This window comes from Plectropomus leopardus, chromosome 15, assembly GCF_026936395.1.
Source record: "Plectropomus leopardus strain MGB_pleo_1.0 chromosome 15, ASM2693639v1, whole genome shotgun sequence".
NCBI lineage: Eukaryota > Metazoa > Chordata > Actinopteri > Perciformes > Serranidae > Plectropomus > Plectropomus leopardus.
Genome location: NC_142190.1, coordinates 26,121,844 through 26,145,020, shown reverse-complemented (window position 1 = coordinate 26,145,020; position 23,177 = coordinate 26,121,844). Strand labels below are relative to the sequence as shown.

Below are 23,177 nucleotides of genomic sequence, written 5' to 3'. Positions count from 1 at the left end.
GCTCAAGTCAGGTTCATTTCAGTCAGTCAGTTCACCCACTGAATTCAGCCATTTTTATAGAGAATAAGTGCAAACACAGAGTTGATTTAGATGTCAAGACTCTTTCATCTCACTGTGAAGCAAAGTTTAAAGACTGCCAAAAAGTGAGAGCACGAAGATGTCAGTGCTTCTAATGGGGAACCAAAAGAAATGCACTTCTATCCCAACAGACCTTTTTGTAAAGACAGATCATTTAACCTGTCACACCAGAGGTGTAATTAATATTGTCAAAGGGGCTGTATACGACATTCAGAATGTACTTAGGATTTAGAGTCTGACTCAGGCTTTCTGCACAGGGTTCTCAACATGGAGGTGGCTGAGTCAGAGGCTAGCAGCTAATGGTGCTAGCAGCTTGAGCAGTGCTAACAACAGCTACAGTGCTGACAAAACCAACGGTATTAATTGGGCAAGAAACTGGAGGGTGTGCGCTTTGCTTCAGCGACGACGCTGTCCTGATATCAGCAGTAACAGCTATATGAGCTCAGTCAGCTGTTCTCATCCCAACTCGTCAAATACTGCTGCTTTGTCAATGGACCTACATGTCAAAATGTGATGCTCTAGGTACCCTTCTGTGTCAGTTGTATAGTATATACTTCTTACATGCATTGTGTCTTTTCAAAATACATTTTAATTTTGGCAGGAAACGTACAGTTCCTTTTCATTACAGTCTTTTTCAAAATAAACTTACAATGTAGGTAAAACACTTCCTTTTTACGTTTACTTTCGTAGGTTAAGGCAACAAACGCACATGGTTCTTTTTAGAAAAAAAACCCCATAATGGTTTAAAATATGTACACTTGTCAATATTGTATCCTAATGTGACGTCACATGACATAGGCCTATATCATCAGCTAGTGAAGCATGCTACACATATTAACACACTATGGTGTTATTGAAATAACTTTATTGACTTTCTGTTTCACATGGGAAACAAACTGTGAGCTCCCAGGTGAAAGTCCGGTGTTTGTTTGACTCATCCACCTTCTTCAGTGTTTAGATGGGATATATACACAGGGACTGACATGTACTGACATGCATGCACAGCACACACAGGTAGCATGGCTTCATTTTTTGTTTAGGATGGCATTACTTCACTGTATCTTTACATGAGAAATATTTGTTTGCTGCTATATTCATGTTCTGAGTATCACATAGAGCTCCTTGATTTATGTTATTTATTACGTTGTGCTTTTGATGAAGCATTTTGCTTTCTTTGATTGATTGGCAGCAGGGCTTCAAATCTGCACCTTGATCATCATTTGCCACATCTCTTGTATCATCTAATGTTTATTAATGTTTTTTTTTAATATCTTGTATAACAGCTGGAAAAACAGCATAAAGTGATGATTATGATGCTGTATTTACTGTATGTTATTAGTACATGGAACTAGGACAGAGTTTACAGGTGGATGCTGAGGAGGTGGTGGTGATGGAGAGATGTCTTGTTGCGGCTGTTCTGGAAATGAGCAGCAGCTGAGTGAGTCTGACAGCTTAAGTGGGTGATGGCAATATGTAAACTCAGTTGACGTGTGTGCTGATCCAGAACTGCGCTGTCAATCATAATACATCTAATTTAGTGTGGCCCAGAGTTAAGAACAAATTCATGGTGGTTGATTGTTCATAACATCCCATTAAGGATTAGGGCATTAGCCACGATGAAACCTTCGGAGAAACAGGGCGATGCTGCATTGAACTAGATGTGTCGGTGATAGCTCAGAATTCCTTGCACCATCTCGCTTCACAAGAACTTGAGAAACCAGAGCAGGAAAGGACTGCAAGGGCTTAAAAAACAGTCTTGTGGCCTGAGAGACAGTAACACAAACATCAAGGTTTAAAAAAATACCAAATAAAAAATAAAAATGCTTGAAAAAGTTCAGAAAGCAGCAGGGAGAAGTCGAGCAGAAAGACACAGAACAGAGATCACTGGATTTTAGCATCCTTTTTCACGAGAAGCAGACGTAACAATGACAGCTAAAGCGAAGGAGTTACATCAACCAAAGGAAACTAAGGAGGGAAAAATCCTCCAAGGCAAAAGCTGCCTTATGATAAACTCAGAAAATGTTATAACACATGTAGAATAAGCTGGAAAGAAATGGCAAATTATTTTGGCTACTGAGCACAACATTAAAAAGACTATAAAATAAAGACAGCATGTGAGACATAAATAACTCCAGGCAGCAAGAATAGATTGAATTTCTGGTGCAGGTCAATAAATAGAGAAGGCATCAAACACATAAAAAGGACAGTAAATTTTAACACTGGAGAGGGTAAGCAGAATCCCCTGAAGGAAATAAAACAAAAAGATGAAACCAGTGGCATCACATTTTATAAGAAGCACCCTAAAGCAGAACATATCTAGAGACAAGACAAAGCAGTGGATAGTTGAAAAAAAGAGGGTAAATATCATAGGTTTCAGTGCTTTAAATAAACATTTTTGTTGGCTTTACACAGCAAAATAATCTTTTTTATCATAGATTAAAGCCAGTTTTGGAGTGAAATGTCGGTCTGTCTCTTTAATGCACTTTCTGTGTGCAGGATTTCTGTGTAGTAGTTGTCAAGGTGAAAAATTACTTGGAAAGGAACAAAGTGATTGCTAGGTCAGTGCCTGAAAAATGCCCGGTTTCTAAGGCAGCCTGGAATACGCAAGAAACTCGGCGCAGTCAGCCAAGCAAGAGAGGATATTTCCTCCCCAAACTGGACCTGGCATATTTGGTTCAGCTACAGACTGTGTTTCTCTGGGCGGGATGTGTTTGTGGTGCCAAATGTCATCAGAACTGGGTTAAAGACTATTTACAAGGCATGCAGCTGTTCATAACATACAACATCGGGGCTTACCGCATCATGACAGCGACCGCTGATTGATATCACAGGAGGTGTACAAGATGCCCTTAGGCATCCAACTTTGCATTCAGCATCTTCATCAGCATACCGAGGCTGTGCTGCAGACTCCAACCATCAGGATCCACGTGTATTATTTAAGTAACGACCACAACAGCACAGAGGAGGGTTAGGTGCAATGAAAAGTCATCCAAATCACATGTGAAAGGAAACACCCAACAACTCCTCAGACATGTTTTAAAGTAATATTTTGTATAACATGGTTTTCCCACATTATAGTTAAAAATCCTTTGAAAAGGGGTTCAATTCATGCTAGGTTGACCGGTGTATGCACAGAATGCATTAAAATGGCTAGCTTTAGCGTTAGAGGAATCATCGGGGAGATTTAGGTTGAAATGTCTGAACCTCAGACAGACCCAGACTCATGGTATGTGTCTACAAGATCCGTCATTTCCATGCTTCTTATTTATTGTTGTGTGCACTCATGTAATGCATTCTAGCAGCTCTGCACTGTATTTCAAGTGAAGGGGCGTCTGCTCCTTATTTGCATAAAGTTGAATCTAGGCTACTTTATGCAAATCAGGGGCGTCCAGCACGACTCTGCGCTTGTGGATATTCACAAAAAACTCTGGAACTAACTGCTGTCAATCTAATATAAAGATTCAGCAAGTGCATGGCTAATTTCTGGCCTCAAATATTCCTAAACGAGCTGCCATGTTGCTTCAGTCTCAAATCTGGGAGGAGACCAGATAAAGACACCTGGTTAACGCGTTGGAGGCAGGACTCTGGTCATTCCTATGAAAAGTTGCATGAAATGACCCAAATGATCGGCGCTGCGTCCCACTGGATGTTCATAGTGAAATATTAGCTTAATGTTTCTGTAGTTTGAGTCACGGGGATGCCTGAACCCTTATCATGCTGTTGTTGTTTGTAAGGTGGGCTGGCAGCTGAAGAACTTGGTGAACTTGCTGCGTGGGGACCCTGCAGGTGTCACCCTGACGCTGAAGAAACGCCCACAGAGCACACTCACATCAACCCCTGCTCTGCTCAAGAACATGAGATGGAAACCGTTGGCTCTGCAAGTATGATGACTGCATTCATCCTCCACAGATATGTTTGTTTATGTCTGTTTGTGTATAGTTATGTATTTGTATGTGTATATCGCTGTGCTTCTGTCTGTTAAATATAAGACTGCAAAGACTACAGACACGAGACACCAAAATCCCAGATCAGCCCATAAATTACCACATTTTTAGAGTACAAACTGAGGATGGGGTTCAACTGAAATAGCACTTTTACAATAGGGTGTTATCAAAAACAAGAACCCTAAAACTATGGAAGCAAATAAGGGACAAAAGCATTTCTGATTTTAACAACTGCTGAGTACTTAATATTGTAATTTAGATAGCATTGAATTCAAAGCATTGGAATATTTCACCTTGAAAAACAATGTGCCTAAACTCATTTGTTCTGAATTCATGTCTTTGAAATTAAAATGTGAATTTTGTTAATTTGCAATTTCAAAAGCTGAATTTAAATATATATTGTCAATGTTCACAAAGTCAGATCCAACAATTCAAGTTCAGTAATTTAAAAAAAAGATCCCTTTTAACTGGAATTTTTGCATCTGAATTTGACTAAACGAATATGAATGATGTGTGTTTTGACATTTTTAACTTTCGATCTGAATCTGCGAACATTGGCAAAAATGTATTCAGTTCAGCTTTTGAAATTGCAAATCAAACATTTCATATTTTAATTCTAAAGAGGTAAATTCAGAACAAATTAATTCAGATACATGTATTTTGAAGTAAAATATTTCAATACCATGTATTATTGAGTGGTGTTTAAATTTATAATAAGTATTTAGTAGCTGTTAAAATGTAAAACTCCTGTTTTCTGTGTTCTGCTTCCATATAAAACAAACGATAGCTAGTAATAGTGTAAATATTTTAGAGAGATATTGTTACTTTGTATTTTGGAGGTACTGCCTTTACTGCAAACACCTCCCTAATGCACCACCACTTGCTTCTGATTGATCGAGGGTTCCAGCATCATTCATTCACAAGTTGACATTTCAGCCCTCAGTGGCATCTGTTGTCCTACTTCGGCCAAACCGGCCACATTATTGGGATCATGTGCCTGAGCCAGAAATGGGTGGAAATGAGAGGGATGTGTATTAATGTATCCCAGCCTTTCTTTGAGTCCTAGGCCAGAGAAAATGTTTTCTCCCCCCTGAGGCCCTGAAGCGCAGTCCTGCACAGCCTCCTCCCCCTTCACATCACATCCTCATTCTTCTTCTCCACCTAAATCGAATTTGCTCTCCTGCTGGCATTTTAGGGGACAGAAAAGGAAAAAAAAAAGAACACAGAAACTAATGTTTTCTGCTCCAAGATGTGACTAAAATTAACAATGTCAAGGTATCATCTGTTAAGTTATTAAAAAGAACATTGTGCTGTGGAAGGCCTGCAGTAACTCTGACACACATAATGGTCTTATGATGGAGCACATCTCCCGATAATACATCTCTGATATTAGTCAGCTGTGAGTTACGCAACATATTAGCATAGTTTGAGCAGTGACAAATTAGTATTCTATTGTTGAAAGAGTTTCAGTTTGTACTCATTTAATAAGCTCGCAAGTGTTTTTGGAAGTCCATGTTTTATCACTGCAAAACAGGCATCTTGTGATTGGATTACTTCTCTCTCTCTCTCTCTCTCTCAAGTCAGTGATTTTGCAGCCTCCTATTATGATGTCATGAATGTGACAAGAAGATAATTAAAAAGATATTTTGTTATAAAGGCATCATAAAAACAAACAAGGTGTTATCAATCTCCATGTACTGTTTTACAGACTATATAGGCTATGACCAGATTTCCCTTGACCTGAATGAGAGGGACGACTAGACTGCACAGCGACCCGTCTTCTTGTGTGCACCAGTTAGAACTGGAGCATCAGAAACGTACAGTACACTGCTCATTTCACGGTTGAGATGCTCAGCAGCACAGCCTGAACCGAACAAATGGTCCCTGACTGACTAACTGACTGGACTGCTGTGAACTCCAAATTTTCTATGTGTCAATCCCTGTAACTGTTCCCCTCTCTCTCTCTCTCTCCCTGTCTGCCTGTCTCTCTCTCTCTTTTGTACACGCTCACACATACACACACACTCACTCACACACAGCCAATCTTCCCTCAGAGCCCCAGCAGCAGTGTTGCCACGCCCACCAGCACTTTAAGCACTCCATCCAGGAGGAGTAGCTGCGCCCTGCAGGACCTCTTCATCCCCCCTCCTCCTGCAGAACCCTACACCCCCAGGTGAACTCACACTTTCACATAATATCATCAATAGTGTGTGATTTACCAAATAATGGCACCATGTGTAGTTTTTGACCACTAGTAGTGCTGTGGAGCAATGTTTCTCAAGTGGGACCCCACTTTGTTTATATCATGCATATGTACTAGGACACACATGCACTAGGACACACATGCACACCAATGAGCACACTGCATACACATGCCTTGCTATTGGTTTCATGTGACTCCACTGATTTACAATTGGTGTTGGTAACACAAAGAAATAGCAACACACCACAAAGGCAGTGAGGAAGAAGACGGCTACTGTAGCTAGCAAACATTCAGTTAATGCAAACAGGTGAGAAACACTAAATGTAAACATAACTAAGAGAAACTCCACATGGTGTACCTGTCACTGCGAACATGTTAGCATGCTTATGTTAGCATTTAGCCCAAAGCCCCACTGTGCATGCACACGTGGACATATTTTTGTAGAGGTGTGCTTCACAGTTTAAATTTGTGTACAAGGAGACTGCTCAGATGCACTTACACTGGTGTATCCGTTAACCATTAGTCCAAAAAATGTATGCTCCCATGCTTCAGAAATTACTTTTTTTTTCTCTAAAACTTAATTTTAAATGTGTGTGTGTCAGTGAAAACACTCATGCCATGTACCCTGGGCAAATTATGCATTAGCTTGTCGACGCTTCATCATTGGGGACTTGAAACTTGAAACTCCACCCCGATGGCTATGACCCCCCAGTGGAAGTCCCTCAAGTCCAAGTGGGCTGATTTCATGGATCTAAAGAAGCGGCTCCAAATCTGTCCTGGCATCTTCCTCATCCTGTTTATAGTTTTGATTAGCCTCTGCTACTGCAGAACTTTAGCTGATCCCAACCCGTGCACTTTGACCTCACCTAACATGATAATGTTGTCATGTCAAGTCTGATAGATTCATGAAATTCTCACATTTTAGATTTAATATCTGATAGCCCATTAGTTAGGGTAAAATAGCCAACACTTAAAAGACCGTTTTTTTCAATCTCTTTGGCTATGAGAGGTGCTGCAGCACCATCAGCATCCACCTTCTGGCCCACATGCTCTGCTGTGCAGAGCTGCTAGAATGGCGGTACCATCACTTGCTGTAACTTCAAGGAAAAGTCTGGTAACTTTCTTTCAACAAATCCAACGAGAAGACTTAACAAACAATATATTGATCAGCTATTATAAATACACCAGTGAGTCACACCGTTACATTCTCTTATTACCCACAACAGAGATACATACAAGATACAAGATACAATACAAATACACCAAATGTGTATGTGATCTCTTTTTGAAAACGTACACAGGGACAAATGGGCTTGGGGCTGAGAGCCACAGAGGCTGAAGAGGAGGACTAACACAATGTGGTTTGGAGTTTTTTATGGAATGTGTTGACAACAACAAATCCCCGGCTTTATCCTTTAAACGAAAAACGAGGCTATTTTCTGACAGTTTACATGCAGAAGATGTTGACTTTTCAGCCTACAGTACATTCTGATGGTGGCATTGCTTCTTTTCTTTCCTAGCAGTCCTGATCTTCACTGACATTAAACTTGCTTCCTGCTTTCGGTTACCACAGAGATGACAAAGGAAATCTATCGGGTGACGATCCTCAATCAGATGTCCATGTCGCTGAGGGATCTGAGTCACCAAACTCCTACCTTGACCAGGAATGTCGGCAGCGATTTCCTCTGGTGGAGGAAGATTCTATACTGTACTGTTACGAGTACGACCAGAACCAAGAGGCGTCATCAGTCCGCAGGGGGAGCACTCCCACCTATGGTAAGACCTCGTCCCCGTCTGAAGACGTGCTGCTGTAATCGTGAGAGCCAACAGCTCAAGGCCCCGCGAGTGTGACGTCTGTTTGCTTTTGAGATGTTTTTTTATGAGACGTCTGCAGTCGTTTGATGTGTGTGTGGGCAGCTGTGTGATATTGACGTTCCGTGCGCCTCCTTGCTGCAGGCAGGTTGAGGCCCATCTCAATGCCAGTGGAATACAACTGGGTGGGAGACAACGAAGACCTGGCCAAGCTGAAGAGGGAGAGCAGGAGAGGTGAGTGGGAGGCAGTGGGAGAGAGAGAAAGAAAGGGAGAAAGAGAAAGGAGGGAGACAGAGAGGGACAGAGGGAGCTGAGGTGAGTGGGTGGATATCTCATAATATCCTCACCCTCTCAGATCTCCGAGCCAAAAAGTAGAAGGATGAGCTGGCCTGTCAAAACTGATAACATGCTGGATATCAGTTCGTGCCTCGATCTCCTCCATGTGTTCACAATCTATCACTGCTCCTTTTTTTCCTTTTTTCATCCCTCTCTTTTCTCGCCCCTAGCTTTGCCATTTCTTTCTGTTCGGATATAAAAAGTGCACTGTTGCTTTGGCAACTGTAGAAATATATCCTGATATTTTCACATTTTGTTGGTGACTGTCAAACCAGGTGGTAAATGGAGTGGGAGGAGACTGAATTACTTTATTTCAGTCTCAAAGAAAGACTTGAGTGATGTGTTTGTTTCCTCTGGGGATGATGGTGATATGTTGCTCCTTTGGGTTTTGCAAAAAAAAAAAGTGATGGAGCTATATTTATCTACAAGAGACAGTATTTGGAAGTTTGAGGGCTTCCTGCCTGACAACAGCCGTCCTCTGTAGGTAGTCCTTTGAAACATCAGCATTCACTGATCTCAGAAAGAGAGATTGTTAAAGGCATCTGACAGCTCTTACAGTCGATTACATAAAGGTTTGATCATTATTGTGACAAACTATTGTAGCAACTAATATGCAGCTAAAAGTCCAAAGTCTGCATGCAAAATTACGTGACTTAAAGGGGCAATGTGTAGGATGGAGTGGCATCTAGCGGTTAGGTTTGCAGATTACAACCAGCTGAAACTTCTCCCATGTGCCAAGCATGACCTCCCAGTCAGGATAAAATAGTTTGATAACAAATAAGTGTTTCTCCGACGCTGTTTGCAGATGCGGATGCGCAGCTAGCTAACAGTCAGACAGTAATTCTAGTGTCTCCGATAACTTAAGATCTGGATGTTTAGCCGAATTATCGGCAGGTTTACATTTAAAATCAGTGTTTTTCCAAGGCTGTTCAGCTTGTCACAGAAGGGCTGCTAACTACAGTGGTCAACCCAAAAACAAGAAAGGCCCTATATAAATCCAGCATTTGGTTTGTCTGTTCTGGGCCACTGTAGAAGCATGGCGTTGCAGTTTCAGGGACGATGATCGCTCTCTATGTAGATATAAACAGCTCATTCTAAGGTAACAAAAAACTGATGATTCTTATTGTCAGGTGATTATACACCAAAGAAAACATACTTATTATATTATCATCCATTTTTGTCAATATATTCCCTAAATATGACACACTGGACCTTAAATTGAAACGGTCTTACTGAAATGGTGCAGCATCTCATAATTCTGATGTGTTCTGTGGAACTGTAAAGAGCATTTAGTATGTAAATGATACTTTTTTGAAGTTCAATTTCATTAAGTGCGTGTAGCATTGACTATGCCTCTGTTGTTTCTCTGCAGAGAATTCCCTCCTGCGTTTTGCGAGTGAAGATAAAACCCCGGGGGACGAATTCCTGCTGGGACGCAGCCTGAGTCAGAACAGGAGGAAGACCGATCGGGGAGGCAGCCCCACCCATTACACACTTGTCCCTGCGCTCCAGATGGAAGTCTCCCTGTCCACATCCAGCTCTGACTCTGCCTCCCTCTACCACGTGAGTCCCTTGTGTCTATAAAACTCCACATTTTTTGTTGAAAGCTAGCATAGAAGCACGGGGGTCCTCTGCATGTCGTCATTCTTGTTTACTTTGCAGGTGTTTGAACGCTCCTCACTGCTGTCAAGGTCAAAGAAGAAAAGTAAAGGTAAGAGCATTTATTCAAGGAGTTTCACTTGAGCGCTCACATGTACTCAAACCCAAACATGAGCAGGTGTTTCTGGAGCTGTGTTTTCTGACCCCGTCGTCTGTTCTGCTCCTCTGGTGCCGCCTGCAGCTGGAAGTCCCATGTCTTCAATCAGCAAGCGGCGGATTTCCTGCAGAGACTTGGGTCAGGGGGACTGTGAGGGCTGGCTGTGGAAAAAGAAGGATGCTAAAACTTATTTTTCGCAGAAGTGGAAGAAATACTGGTTCATCCTGAAAGACACGTGCCTGTACTGGTACATGAACGAAGAGGTGAATATGATGATTTTTTACAAAATAGCAATTTGCAGCATTAAGCCTTGATTCATTATGTGGCACACTGTTTTAACTCTGCTTTTGCTCGTCACAGGATGAGAAGGCAGAGGGCTTTGTCAGCCTCCCAGAGTTCAAGATAGATCGTGCCACTGAATGCAGAAGGAAGTAGTGAGTACTGATTTTCACCTGAACACAACGGATCAAGTTTCTAAGAATTGCATTGCTTTTCCATTTAGCCTCAAAATGGGACAAAACTAGATACAAATTTCTTGAAGACAAAGATGACAGCTGAGACTTTATATTGCATATTCAGATACAGTCCTACAAATGTGTTATCGGTGCAGAGGTAACCTTGTGCAAATTGGTTCTTGGCAAGAAAACCATTGGCATATATATTGAATAATTTAGGGGACTGACCATGCAAAACGGACAATTTACAGAGGACGTTTGACTCACAAACAATATGCATAAGCACCATTGAGCAGCAGCATTTTTGTATGCTGACAGGAGGACAACAGATGTGTACATTCATCGTTTTATTATAATTTTGTATAGGATATTAATTTAAATCTGAGACCACAAATAAAATAATGAAAAAGATGAAAGGTATACTATGCAGGATTTCCCTGAAAAAATGAAGTATTGGTTCATACAAAAGTAATCCCTCTCAGTCATTACTAATGACCCACCAGAAGTGTGTGGTGGTGTATTTTTCTGCCATAAGCAGCACACGTCAAAGAGGAAGCTGCAAAAATTGTGGACACAATGCCGAAAAAATGCAAACATAGCAAGGTGAAATGCCGCCTTAAATGAGAGAATCTGGTGTTCACTTTTACTTTTGCTTTCACTTTCACATTCACTGGCAATGCCGTTTACAAACAGCAATCAAAATTTCCTGCATAACAGCAGTGCTCATTGCATAGTGCAATGATGGTGTTAAAATATCTACTAATATCTAATATCTAGAAAGGTGCACTGAGTAGAGTAGAGATCAGGTGTGTCTGTGAGAGTGTAGGATGGGGAACAGGGAGTGCAGGCTTTGTATGTGCATGACAGTAGAGGATGAGACGAAATGAGTCCAAACCTTTGTATAGATGTCAGTTTTTGAGCCATGATAAAGGTCACAATGTGGCCTGCAACAGACTAGATAAGGCATGTTTTTAGGCTAGACTGTTGCCAGAAATGCATTTTAATTAAACAAAGGCATCGAGTGTACGTTAAAACCTGTTGGCGAGCACATTGCCCTGTCATGTTGACCACAAAGTTGCCCAGTGTATTGCCACCACAAGTGATGAGTTAACCAATAAAGCCATTTCAGCAGCTAGCGAACACTATTGCATGTCATCAAAAACCATTGCTGTGATTGGTAGTATTAATACAAACCACAATTATCTTACCTTGGCATACAAATCTGGACAGGAACAATTCCTAAATGCCAACAAGGTAAAATGTCAATTTCAAATGAAAATACTAACAATCATTTAACATGACCACCATGAACATTGTCCCTAGTGGAAACAAGATTATAAGATGAAGAAATTGTTCATCACTTGCGGCATAAAACGAAGTAGTCAATAAAGGTGGTTTTTCAAGGATTGTGTATCACTGCAATCATGAGAGGTCCTTGAGCATACAATCATACATGGGCACAAAAAATATTAGGCTGATTGGTCGTGTAGTTTGTGAGATAAGCTGCAGACAGACAGATACACACACAAAATGCATGACCTTCTTCAGGTTTACTTACTTAACACTAAGTAGACTAGATATGTAAAACAAGAAGTGCATACATCCTATTGTATCAGTGATAATTTAACCAAGTCTAGGACAAACATGTAGCGCTTTTTGGACCTGAGGGCAGTATCAAGAGAAAGGGCTAATTATTTGTTGAGAATGAGTGTTGATCCATTTCATTCCTTAAAAAATATTTTCAAAAGTTGATTTTTTAGAATGTATTTTAAATGCAGTGTGTGGCGCCTGCGGGTGCATGGTACAAAAAAAAACAGGAGCACAAGTGCCATAGCACTAATAAACCCAGCAACAACAACAACAGCAACAAAAAAGAGTCTTTAAAGCAAGTAGGTGTAGAAGTTTTTTCTACATTTCTAGACCTTCAGATGGCCAGAAGTTAAATCTGATCTGGTTTTAAAAAAAGCCAAATCTTGCTTTTTAAAATTCAGTTGCAAATCCAACATAGACAATTCAATATAGTTCAGCCACTTTATACAGTATGCTTTGTGGCAAAAAACTAATGGCACATTTAATGAGTTTGTTGTTCAGTAATGGGTTAAAAGCCAGCCAATTCAGATGTTTTAAGAGTCATTATAAGGCTTTTTATAACCATGGCTTACCTTTGTGTATCCTAATCACACCACTCAGCTTCTGGCTGCAGGATTGTGTTTGCACGCACGCTTAATGAAACAGACTTAGACCTTCATACAGCTGCTGGAAATAAGCAGAGCAGTTTATCCTATGATGCAAAGTCTTGCTGTTTTTGTGTCAGTCTGAATTACTGTGTATGTGTGTGAGAGAGAGAGAGACTGTGCGCCTGTTTACCTCGGCAGTCTTCTGTATTCATATGTTAATGTGCTATATACCTCTCAGTTCTTGTGCATACATATGATTAAATATACTCTGGGTTTCTTTTCAGCGCTTTCAAGGCTTGCCATCCGAAGATAAAGACTTTCTACTTTGCAGCGGAAAATGTAGACGACATGTCCCGGTGAGTTAATGAGGCTGTGATAGTCATGCTGTAAACTCCCCCAATCCCCATTCTGCAACCACATTTATACCCCTGCTGGCCGGAAATTGAACCCCCCACCCCATCACACTGCCCACTCTGCTTGAAAAGAGCAGTTTTGCAAGGTGATTGGTCAAACACGGAGACAAACACATCACACAAGCACACGTTGCTTTATTGGATGTCAAGTCACTGTGCGTCATGACCGTTATTCTCCCCCCCACAGGTGGCTGAGTCGTCTCAGTATGGCAGTGGCAGGTTACTCAGAGCAGGAGAAAATTCGTCAGGACCAAGGTGAGATTAGTCACAGACTGTTCACGTCGCTGCAAAAGATTCACAGTCTGTTACAGGTCGACGCTTATGTAAAACACCATGATTGAGGAGTCTGATATAAATATGTAATGACGAATGCATGGAGAATTATTTTGCCTAGTCTTCACTTGGTGAGTTCTTAATTCCATATCACATGTCCACAGCAGCAATCTTTCACAAAAAAAGCTCCATCTTATACATGCTGCAAACAGAAGAGAGAATTGAATAAATAACTTATTTCTACATCAGTAGCTGAGGCTTTTTAACACCTCTCCCCAGTTGCACTTCCACTTCACATCTGATTCAAGCATCTCTGCTTTGTGCTGAATATAAATGCTAATTTTAGGGGCTGAAGGCGTGCTTGTTATCTTCATATTCTGGTGTTCTTTGGCATCTCACAAATGGACAGGAAGTAATGTAAGCATCCTTTGTGCTATTTAGAGGAGCCTACGTAGAGACCCTGCAAAGGTGGGCGGCTGAGATCGCGTTTGTCGTTTGGTTTATGAAGACAGGGTTTTTTCCTTCCCAGACAAGTTGCTAAATTCGACCCTTAACACCTCCAGATGACTTAACAGGAAGTTCTCACATCTTGGATTCATGTGTCTCCACGTTCAGCCTCAGCAGCAGTCAGGTCTGGGCTTATGTCACACCTGCAGCATGCTGCAGCTACACATGTCAAAACGCTTATTAATGGGGACAGCTGATCCCTCTGACCTCAAACAGGAGTTCAAAGGTGAAACATGTCAAAATTATATGTATGTATTATTTGTATCAGCTGCAAACATGTAACTGAGGTCTCATAAGCCATGACAGACCTCAGGCTCTCTAAACTCAGCTACAGAAGTCCAGGTGGGAAGATTCTGACAGGTGTGCAGGCTTCCTATGCACAATGGAAAAATATGCAATCTGATTTTAGTCATTTCCATGTCAGGATAAGTAGGGAAAAGAAGAGAAGATATGGAAAAATATGTGTCGCTATTCTGTTTTCTAAAATCTAAAATTGAGAATTTCTAAAAATTTAAATTGATCATAAAAGCAGTGTGATTTTCAGGGCATTTAGAGTAGGCGGCCAAAGCAGCCAAAATGTTTTCCACTGTGTGAGAGCTAAAGCGAATTTGATGTCGTCGAAAGCACAACCAAAAATATGACGTGCAACAAAACGCACACTCCTACGCAGAGCTGCCTCCAAGCCTGCACGTCACAGCCTGCAAAACAGCTCTGCTCCAAATACCTTTTATCTGAACCAAATCCAGACTTTCATGACCAAAAAAACAAATATTAAGCTCTTCTGAAAATGCATTAATTATGCAGAGATGCCGTTATCAGAAAAGTATCTTTTCAACGTAAGGAAACTTTTATGGCTGTATTCATCATCATTTCCATTGACACGGTGAATAAACAAGCCTGCACAGACAGTGAAAATTAGATCATTTGACTTAACACAGGGGAACAATAATATAATATTACATATTCAATATGTTCAGGGAAAATAATATGATCATGGGTAGCACCAGTGAGATTACTTCCCTTTTTGGGCAGAGATGTTTGACAGTTGAACATCCAGCATTCTGTGTAGTGTGGACTGAATGGTCACCGTAGGTAAATGCAAGTGTGCCCCGGGCGAGCTATTTAGTCTGAAAAATCTACTGAGAAAGTCTGTAATTTTAAAATGGTAAATGTGTAGGAACACTGGGACTGAATGTTGGTGCTCTGTTTTGATAAATGTTTTTTAAAAGGTTTTTCTGTAATGCAGAGGTGTGGACTCAAGTCACATGACTTGGAATCGAGTCAAACTCAACTCACATATTTGATGACTTTAGACTCGACTTCAAAAATCAAAATAGATTTGCAACTCAACATAGAGTTTTAACACCAATCACTTGGACTTGAGCCTTTTGACTTAAAAATACTCGATACCTTCCCCCATACAGAGATTTAAAAAGTATGTTATTAATAAAGTGTGCCAAAATCAATTCATTTCCCTCAACTAACATTAACGCTTTTCATGCCCAGCAAGTCGACAATAGATTCTCCAGATCTGCTTTGTTTGAACTGATCCGCCAGCATCCAATCACATTGGAGGAGAGAAATACCGTTACGTTACTGAGCAGCAGTTGGAAAAAATTATACTAATGACATTTTGTTCAAGTACAAAACTATGAACTGCGGGTTGAAAATAACAGACATGTAACAACTTCCAACAAACTTTACATTTGGCAAAGACTGCATTATGGCTTGTTAGGACTCGAAACTCATAGTTAAGGTGACTTGGGACTTGAGTGCAAAGGCTTGAGATTTGTGACTTGTAAAACAATGACTCTGCCCCACCTGTGCTGTAATGCTGCATTTAAATAGCTTGTTTTTTGATGCTGCCATAGAGATAAAAAGGTGACACAGTGTTTTTCATGACAGATTACTGGAGTGAGAGTGATCATGAGGACATGGAGATGACCTCGATGTCCAAACAGGACAGTCCACCGCCACCTTATGACACCTATCCCAGAGCATCTTCAGTGAGTCTGTCAGCATGTAGTTCAGTAGATAGATGTGTGTGTGTGTGTGTGTGTGTTTGTTACTTGCTAACGGTCTAACTGTGTTAAGGTGAGTCCCTACCTGGAGCCGAAGCGTGGCCACCTCTCCTCCTCTGACACCTTCCAGTCCCGCTCCTCTCATGACGACTTCCACTCTGAGCCTCAGGACGGCAACAGCAGCAACAACGGCGTCTCCCCCGGGCAGAAGACGAGCGGCCACCGGAACTCGTGGCAGGACCAGATGGAAAGCAACGCGAGGATGCACTACCTGCAGACGTTTCCGGTAGAGGAGAACCTGCTGTCTGAGGACAGAGATCAACTGGCGATGGAGTACCGCAGGCAGTCCACCCTGCCTGCACAGCGCAGCCTGCTGCAAGAACAGTACAGAGCCCTGCCTCTGCCCCTCAGGTCCAGCATCGACTCAGACGCAGGAGGGAAACCCCGCAGCTTCACGCTACCCAGGGACAGCGGGCTCCATGCTATCCTGGCCGCCACCGCCGCTGCATCGGATCAGAGGGAGCCTCATCACTACCAGCTGGACCGGCCCAGAGGCAGCGGTCAGACACACAGCATCTCTGTTTTACATCTTTACACATAAACCACAAGCATAGAGGTTTAAAAATTTATAACCAGGTTTGAGATTACAGCAGATAGTGTCATACTGAAACCAGAACAGTCAGTCGCCAATCAATCAGTTGATCCATGACAACAATTTTCATCATCAATCAATCATACATTTAAATCATTTATCACAACAGTAATAATAATTAGTTGCAACCAAAGACTGTATATAAAGAAGGATGACGCGTCTCAACTTTCTCTAACGGTACAGAAGTGAAGCCATAATATTGTAGATTTGGCTGCTGCCATCTTGCAGTTGTGATGTCATTTGGAGCCAGAGTTTGCCCAGTCGTGATCAGAAAGTGGAACTGTGGTATTGAGTTCTGGCCCATACACCTGTCCGACCCAATCGTGTGCAGCACCACTGATCACAAGCACAACTATTGACACACACAGAGCTGTCAATCATGTTTTCAAATCTCCTTTTTATCAGCATCAAAAAACTAAGTAAAACCAAACTTTGGAAACATGTATTAAACAGGCACTTTTTAAATTTGGCTTATGTCCCATTTGCTAACATGGAGGGGGTGGGGTTTGTGACTTCAGGCAGCTACCAGGGGGCCATCAAGATGTTTTGGTTTCACTTTTGGGGAGCTGTAGAATGCTCCAGAAATGAGTCAAAAAACCTGAACAGAGTTTTTGCACTCCAGGGTCCCTGGTCTCGAGGTCGGTGTTTTTTTTGAATGAGCTTTTGGTGAAAACCCTGAAATCAGGTTTGTGGTTACCATAAACTGAAGAGATTTTTATGGTTTTGTTTCACAACGTAAAATACATCAGTACCTATCCCACCTGTGACTTTTGAAGCTGTCTTGTCTTAAAAAGACAGTTGCTAACAAGTGGCTAAATGAGACTACAAACCGTCATCCTGCTTCACAGCCTCGTTGTGGTAGGGATGTTAAATCATGTGACCATGCTGTTTTTGCTTCTGGCATAGCATTTAAGCTTCAAAGCTCATAAAAGTTGTGTTCATTTGTGAAGATCATCTTGCTGACATGATCTTGCAAAGCTTGTAAATGTCATTAACGTTGGTTTGCCACAAAGCTTATTTTCTGCAATAATCTAAAATCCAATTGAGAAATCCCATCGGCTTTTTGTCAAGGGAACCAGGGCGACGCTAACCTCCGTGTTGGCTTACAGAAAAATGTCACCCCTGCAGCAGTCTGTGACTCACCTTGCAACCTTACATCACACACGTAATGATGACCATTTGTTTGTGCGTACCTATTAACCTGTGGAGTACTCCTGCAGTTGCCATGGTTACTTGGACAGAAATGTTAAATATCTAGTTAATTTGAAAATTACAAATTACCATGTGGTAAAAACAGGTACCCACACTTTTCTGTTCAGGAGGAAAATACACCCGCAAATAAGATTAGAAATTGGCTGATTTTTTTCAGTATGAACCAGCTGCACAGGAAATGCATCCCATCGAGCTGAGTCACTTGTAGCACTTCAACACCAAGCGCCGCGACTGAGACTGCACGAAAACTAGTTTGCAAGTGAGCAGAGAAGTTGAAGAAGTCATGAATAAACTGTTGAAATGCCCAGCTTCTGCCACTCTAAGTGGTGCTGGTACAAATTTGACTAAAAATTCTAAACACGGACAATGTCAGGACCACAGTGTGTTGCAAGGAAAAATCAGTGTAACAACATCCATTTTTATATAGTAACGGTGTTAAACAGCAGTTTTAATCAGTACAATTGAGACATGAGGTTTGGGGTGATGAAGGGATACTAGATCTAATCTGACAGGGGTGTTTGAGGTATGTCGCACAAAGTTGTGAACCACTGCAGTAGACCTTTAGAGGAGATCAAGGTGTCCCACTTAACAATATAACTGAGATCAACCTGAAATTAACAAATTTAAGGCTGTCATGCACACTTTACGTGCAGATCAGTCTTCTGCACAGCATTGAGCAAGTGTGCTTATTTGTCGTTGGTTATTTTATTAAAGCTGCTAACAGGCAGTCAGAAGCAGCAAATGTCAGAGGTTGAATACTCGCTATTATTGCTTTATTGGATGGGATTTGAAGCCAGCCCATTTGCCGTCCCTCAAAAACCTCCAGGGCAGTTGCCTAAGTGAGATGAAATTTAGTGTCTGATTTGATAGTGATTTATCTTGGCAGTCCACTTTCTCTCACGCACTCACGCTCACTCTTTCTCTCCCTCTTTTTCTTTCTCTCTCGCCCGATCGAGATGTCATTGTGCCTCTCGGCAGTGTTTGAATGGTGAAGCGAGGAGGAATCCTTTCAGCCCATGTTAATGTTGAATTCTGAACAGGATAAAGAAACGCGCCTCAGGGTCCGTTCTTCTTGTCCTCATTTATCTATTGCTCCACCGTTCATTCTCTCCTCTACTGCCTGTAAAGACAAGAAAGAAACACAAAACAGGCGGCAAATAAAGCATGATACATTTCAAAGCACAGCCCCAAAGCTTCAGAACGCACCAAAACACAAAACAGTGACGACTACCAGATTCAGAGCACTAGTGCAGTGTTTGTATCCTGCCAACAGAGGGCAGTGTATGTAAACAGTAGAGGGTGCTGGTCTTATATCAGAATGATGTAGGAGCTGTGTTTTCCTTCAACAAGACGCCATAATGAAGAGACGTACCACAGAATGAAGTATTAGGAATGTTCATCCTGTGAGCTCATGAAAAACATATATTCATACATTATCTGAGTAATCAGAAAAGAATACAGATAATTTTCATATGGTATAAAAAAGGTTCCATGATTAAAATACAGAAAAAAAAATCATTTCTTTATCAAGACCTTTATGTGATGTTTAATACATGTTAACACTGGTAGCACTAACAAGGTTGTTGTATTCAATTAAAAAAAAGTAAAAACTAAGCGTTTTAGTAAACAAATAAAAATAAAAACTAGACTTCTGAAAAACACAAATACTAATACGATATTGTATTACTTGCAAAACAAACTAAAATATTTGTATTGTATTACCTATTCTGAACTTAAAATTTTGCCTCTGACAAATAACTGCCATATGATAAATTAAAAGAAAAAAATAAAACTCATGCTGAAACTAATAAGAATTAAACTGAAATTAAACATAAAAAAGAAACTCAAGCAAATCAAGCAAACCCACTATGGAAACTAACTGAAAGTGAACTGAATTGAAGAAAAAAAATAAGATGAATAAAATCTAAAAACATGCTAACTTTGTATGGAAGTACACTAAAGGCTTGGTTAAATTACAAAACCACATATTTTTATTTGCACATAGTTCTGATCTGCTTACATCTTTGTCACTGTAGCAAGCAGTGCAATGCAACCAATGGTGGTAACTAAGTACATTTACTCAAGTACTGTATTTAAGAAGAATTTGATGTTCTTGTACTTGAATATTTCTATTTTATTTTACATACTTGTACTCTAAATCTTTATAGCTCAGGGGCAAAATATTGCACTTCTTACTCCACTGCAGGTATTTGAGAGCTGTAGTCATTGGTTACTAAGTCAATGAATTGATTGGTCAATCAAATAAAAATTCAAACTTTGTTAGTACTATTTACTAACTGAATCTCAAATGTCAGAATCTGCTCCTTTTGCTCATGTTAAATTACAGTGAACTTGATAAATTTAAAGTTATTAAAAATGTTATTTAAAGACTGTTGGTCAGACTGAACAAGCAATTTGAAGATAACAGACTGGATTCTGGTGACATTTCTCACTATTTTCTCACTATAAGTTTTATTAAGAAAAATGACGTATATTTTATAAATTGAGAAAATAATTATCAGAATATTCAGAATAATAGCAGCCCTATGTGAAATAGTTCAAAATTTGCTTCACCCAACTACAACAGAAAATAGTCACGTCAGTGCATGAGTAATTCTAATCTAATGATTTAACAGTTACAAGGACCATTTTCTGCATTTTTTTTTGTATTATTTTATATAATAATCTAATCTTTCTGATTGTACATGCTTAACATTGTCAGTGCAGGACTTTGAGTACTTTTACTGTGTGGTATTAATACTTTTACTGACCTCAGATCACTGAAACAGCCCCTGGGATAAATGTTATGCAATTTTTATTACCTAAAGCATGAAACAGTTACATCTAAAAAAAAAAAAACCTCAACAACACATTTCTTTCCAGAAAAATGTCCTCAATATCCGCTGACCTCGGTGTCAACTTGCAATATTTTGAGTCCCTTCACAGCCACTTGTTAGCTTCGGCTCTCTGCCATTTCACGCTGGGCAGGTAGCATAAACTCGGTTGGTGTGAATGTGTGGGCAGAGAGAGACTGCAGTTACAGCTACAGCTTCATATGGTGGATGAGGTTCCTTCTTTCTTTTTTTATCAGCAAAATTGCAAGTTAACAGCCTGCATACAGAGAACTTTTATTAATTATCACCTTGTTTAGTATAAGGTGATAATTTAGAGAAAAAAAAGAAAAAGAATCTCGCTCTTGGGTTTGGTTGCAGTAACATTTTTGTTGATTATTGCTTGTCCTTTTACAGGCCATGGACGGGACTGCAGGATGCAGGCAGACTCTCTGGGAGATTTGTACCGTGCTTTGGAGCAGACCAGTCTGTCCACCTCGGCTGACCACAGATCAGCCAGCCGCCTGGAGTACAAGCGCTCATTTGTGCGCCGAGTCAACGACCCCCTGCTCAACGACAAGCTTCATCGCCTCCGGATCCTCCACAGCTCACTTAAGGTAACATGTATTAAGCATTTATGTCTCTCCAAAAGTGTGTGATTTATTGGCTCATTACTAATGGACACCCTCACCTCCTTACAGAATGTCCCTCTTCAAGACACAAACCGGTCTCTGGGTTTTTAGGGTAGACTGTGAGGATCAGTGATGAAACCTCAAACGTATTGCCTCTGCCTGTGCCTCACACAGCTGCCATCCCTTTGCTGGAGATTAAAGGCACCAAAAAAAACCTCCCTTTACCTGCTCGGCGCGCCTTCCCTTTTTCAGCATCTCCAACCTTGCTCACCGTGCAGGAGCACAAAGACTTGGTGTCTCTCTCCACTTTTAAAGATGAGGGCTGTTACAAAAAGCAAAAAAAAAAAAAAAAAAAGACGTCTGGCTTGATTAAATAACAGGGTTTATGGCAAATAAGCACTTTGTGTCTGTGTCAAAGACTTGTCGGAGAGCTTTGTATAACTCATCGCTTACATGCATGACCGCCTCCCCTTGCTTCTGTTGAATTTGAACATTATGCTGGAGTTGTGTACAGCCGCTCAGTAAAGTCTGACGGACGAATTAAAAGCTATTTTGGATGTACACAACATTTTGTTATGCATGATTAAAGGACATGTTTGTACAGGGTGTTAAGCTTATATATAAATATATATTTAATATTACTACAACAACAGTGACTACACAATGTTTTGGGGTACTTATACAAAATTGTAAATCAAGTGCTGTGCCTCAGTGATTGTGAATGTACATTGTACTTTTCCAAGAGAGACGAGAGAAGATATAGGAAGCAAGCTATTCCTCAACACAGGAGCACAAGAATTTAACGCTTGGCAATAATGAACTAGTATTGTAAATTACAAAGGTGTGATCAGAATAGTTGTCTATTTTTGTATGCATGCCGTCTACCTAATTGTTTGTAAAACAGTTTTGTATTTCGAAGTGCGTTCGGTCCGGCGAATACTGGTGTCTACTCCTTCCTCCAACCGCATTGTGTTTTTAAGACTTATTTTACAATTTGCCCCTGGAAATTGCAGAAGTTGATTTTTTTTAAGTGTTAAGAGGAATAACTGTATTTATTAAGTGTTTAATGTACAAGCATGCTTTGTATAACTAAAACACATTACCATGCCATTGGAAATTGACTGACATTGCACAAGTGTGCCACATTGTAGCTACATTACTTTTTTATTGAATAAAGTATGGCATGGGCACACATAAGTAGACCCATTGTCATGTTTTGTTTTTTTTCTCAATCAAATGTATGTGAGTATTTTTAGACACTACTCCTATCAGAGAGAGCAACAAAGGCTGACTCAGAGGATTGTCCTAATATATGATACACATGCCCTCATTGTGATGAAGCCTCAGGCATTTTTACTCTGTAGGGTATGATAAATGATATGATCCGCAAAGAATAACGCGGAGGAGGATCTGCCCAGGCAACATTGTAAGAAAAGACGAGCAACAGGGATAAATCTTTCTGCTTTTACTGGTTTAAATCATCCAGCCTCCACCCCCGTTAACTAGGACTTTCTAATGCACCGAGAAACATGCCACCCCCCAAAATCTCAACTTTCAACACCTTTTCCATTTGTTTTTGACACATATTCCACTACTATCACACTATCCACATCCTGCCACCTCAATCAAATCCCCCAAATTTCACTCCCACAATATAAGTCTCCGCTCACTCTCGCTATGGCTCAATGAGTCAGTTTTCATTTTCTTTAGTTTCTCATCTCCCGCTTCCACATTCAAAAACCTCAGCGTCCTTCTCCATTTACGCCATCCTTGCACCGCCGTCAGATTTTGGCAGGGGTGGATTTTGCGCTTGAGAGATTCCACAATTTGTTTTTTTTTTAAATAAAAAGTTAAATCTTTATCCTGATTGGTTAT

At 40.6% G+C, this 23,177-nt stretch overlaps 1 protein-coding gene across 6 annotated transcripts in view; it reads left to right on the top strand.

Moving 5' to 3' along the window:
* The window catches only part of LOC121952636 (connector enhancer of kinase suppressor of ras 2-like), a 40,499-nt gene extending 18,000 nt beyond the window's left edge, over positions 1 to 22,499 (top strand). For 2 of the 6 annotated variants that reach the window (XM_042499430.2, XM_088088919.1), the window contains exons 9-22: positions 3,813 to 3,959; positions 6,077 to 6,195; positions 7,799 to 8,001; positions 8,182 to 8,271; positions 9,746 to 9,936; positions 10,036 to 10,084; positions 10,214 to 10,392; positions 10,490 to 10,563; positions 13,046 to 13,117; positions 13,362 to 13,429; positions 15,860 to 15,960; positions 16,049 to 16,535; positions 21,088 to 21,287; positions 21,372 to 22,499. In XM_042499430.2, coding sequence (XP_042355364.1) covers positions 3,813 to 3,959; positions 6,077 to 6,195; positions 7,799 to 8,001; positions 8,182 to 8,271; positions 9,746 to 9,936; positions 10,036 to 10,084; positions 10,214 to 10,392; positions 10,490 to 10,563; positions 13,046 to 13,117; positions 13,362 to 13,429; positions 15,860 to 15,960; positions 16,049 to 16,535; positions 21,088 to 21,287; positions 21,372 to 21,413 — 2,022 coding nt within the window. In that variant the 3' untranslated portion in view covers positions 21,414 to 22,499. Of the gene's footprint in view, positions 1 to 3,812; positions 3,960 to 6,061; positions 6,196 to 7,798; positions 8,002 to 8,181; positions 8,272 to 9,745; positions 9,937 to 10,035; positions 10,085 to 10,213; positions 10,393 to 10,489; positions 10,564 to 13,045; positions 13,118 to 13,361; positions 13,430 to 15,859; positions 15,961 to 16,048; positions 16,536 to 21,087; positions 21,288 to 21,371 lie in introns of all 6 variants that reach the window. The other 4 variants (XM_042499429.2, XM_042499427.2, XM_042499432.2 and 1 more) reach the window with 2 other exon arrangements.
* The last annotated feature ends 678 nt before the right edge of the window (positions 22,500 to 23,177 follow it).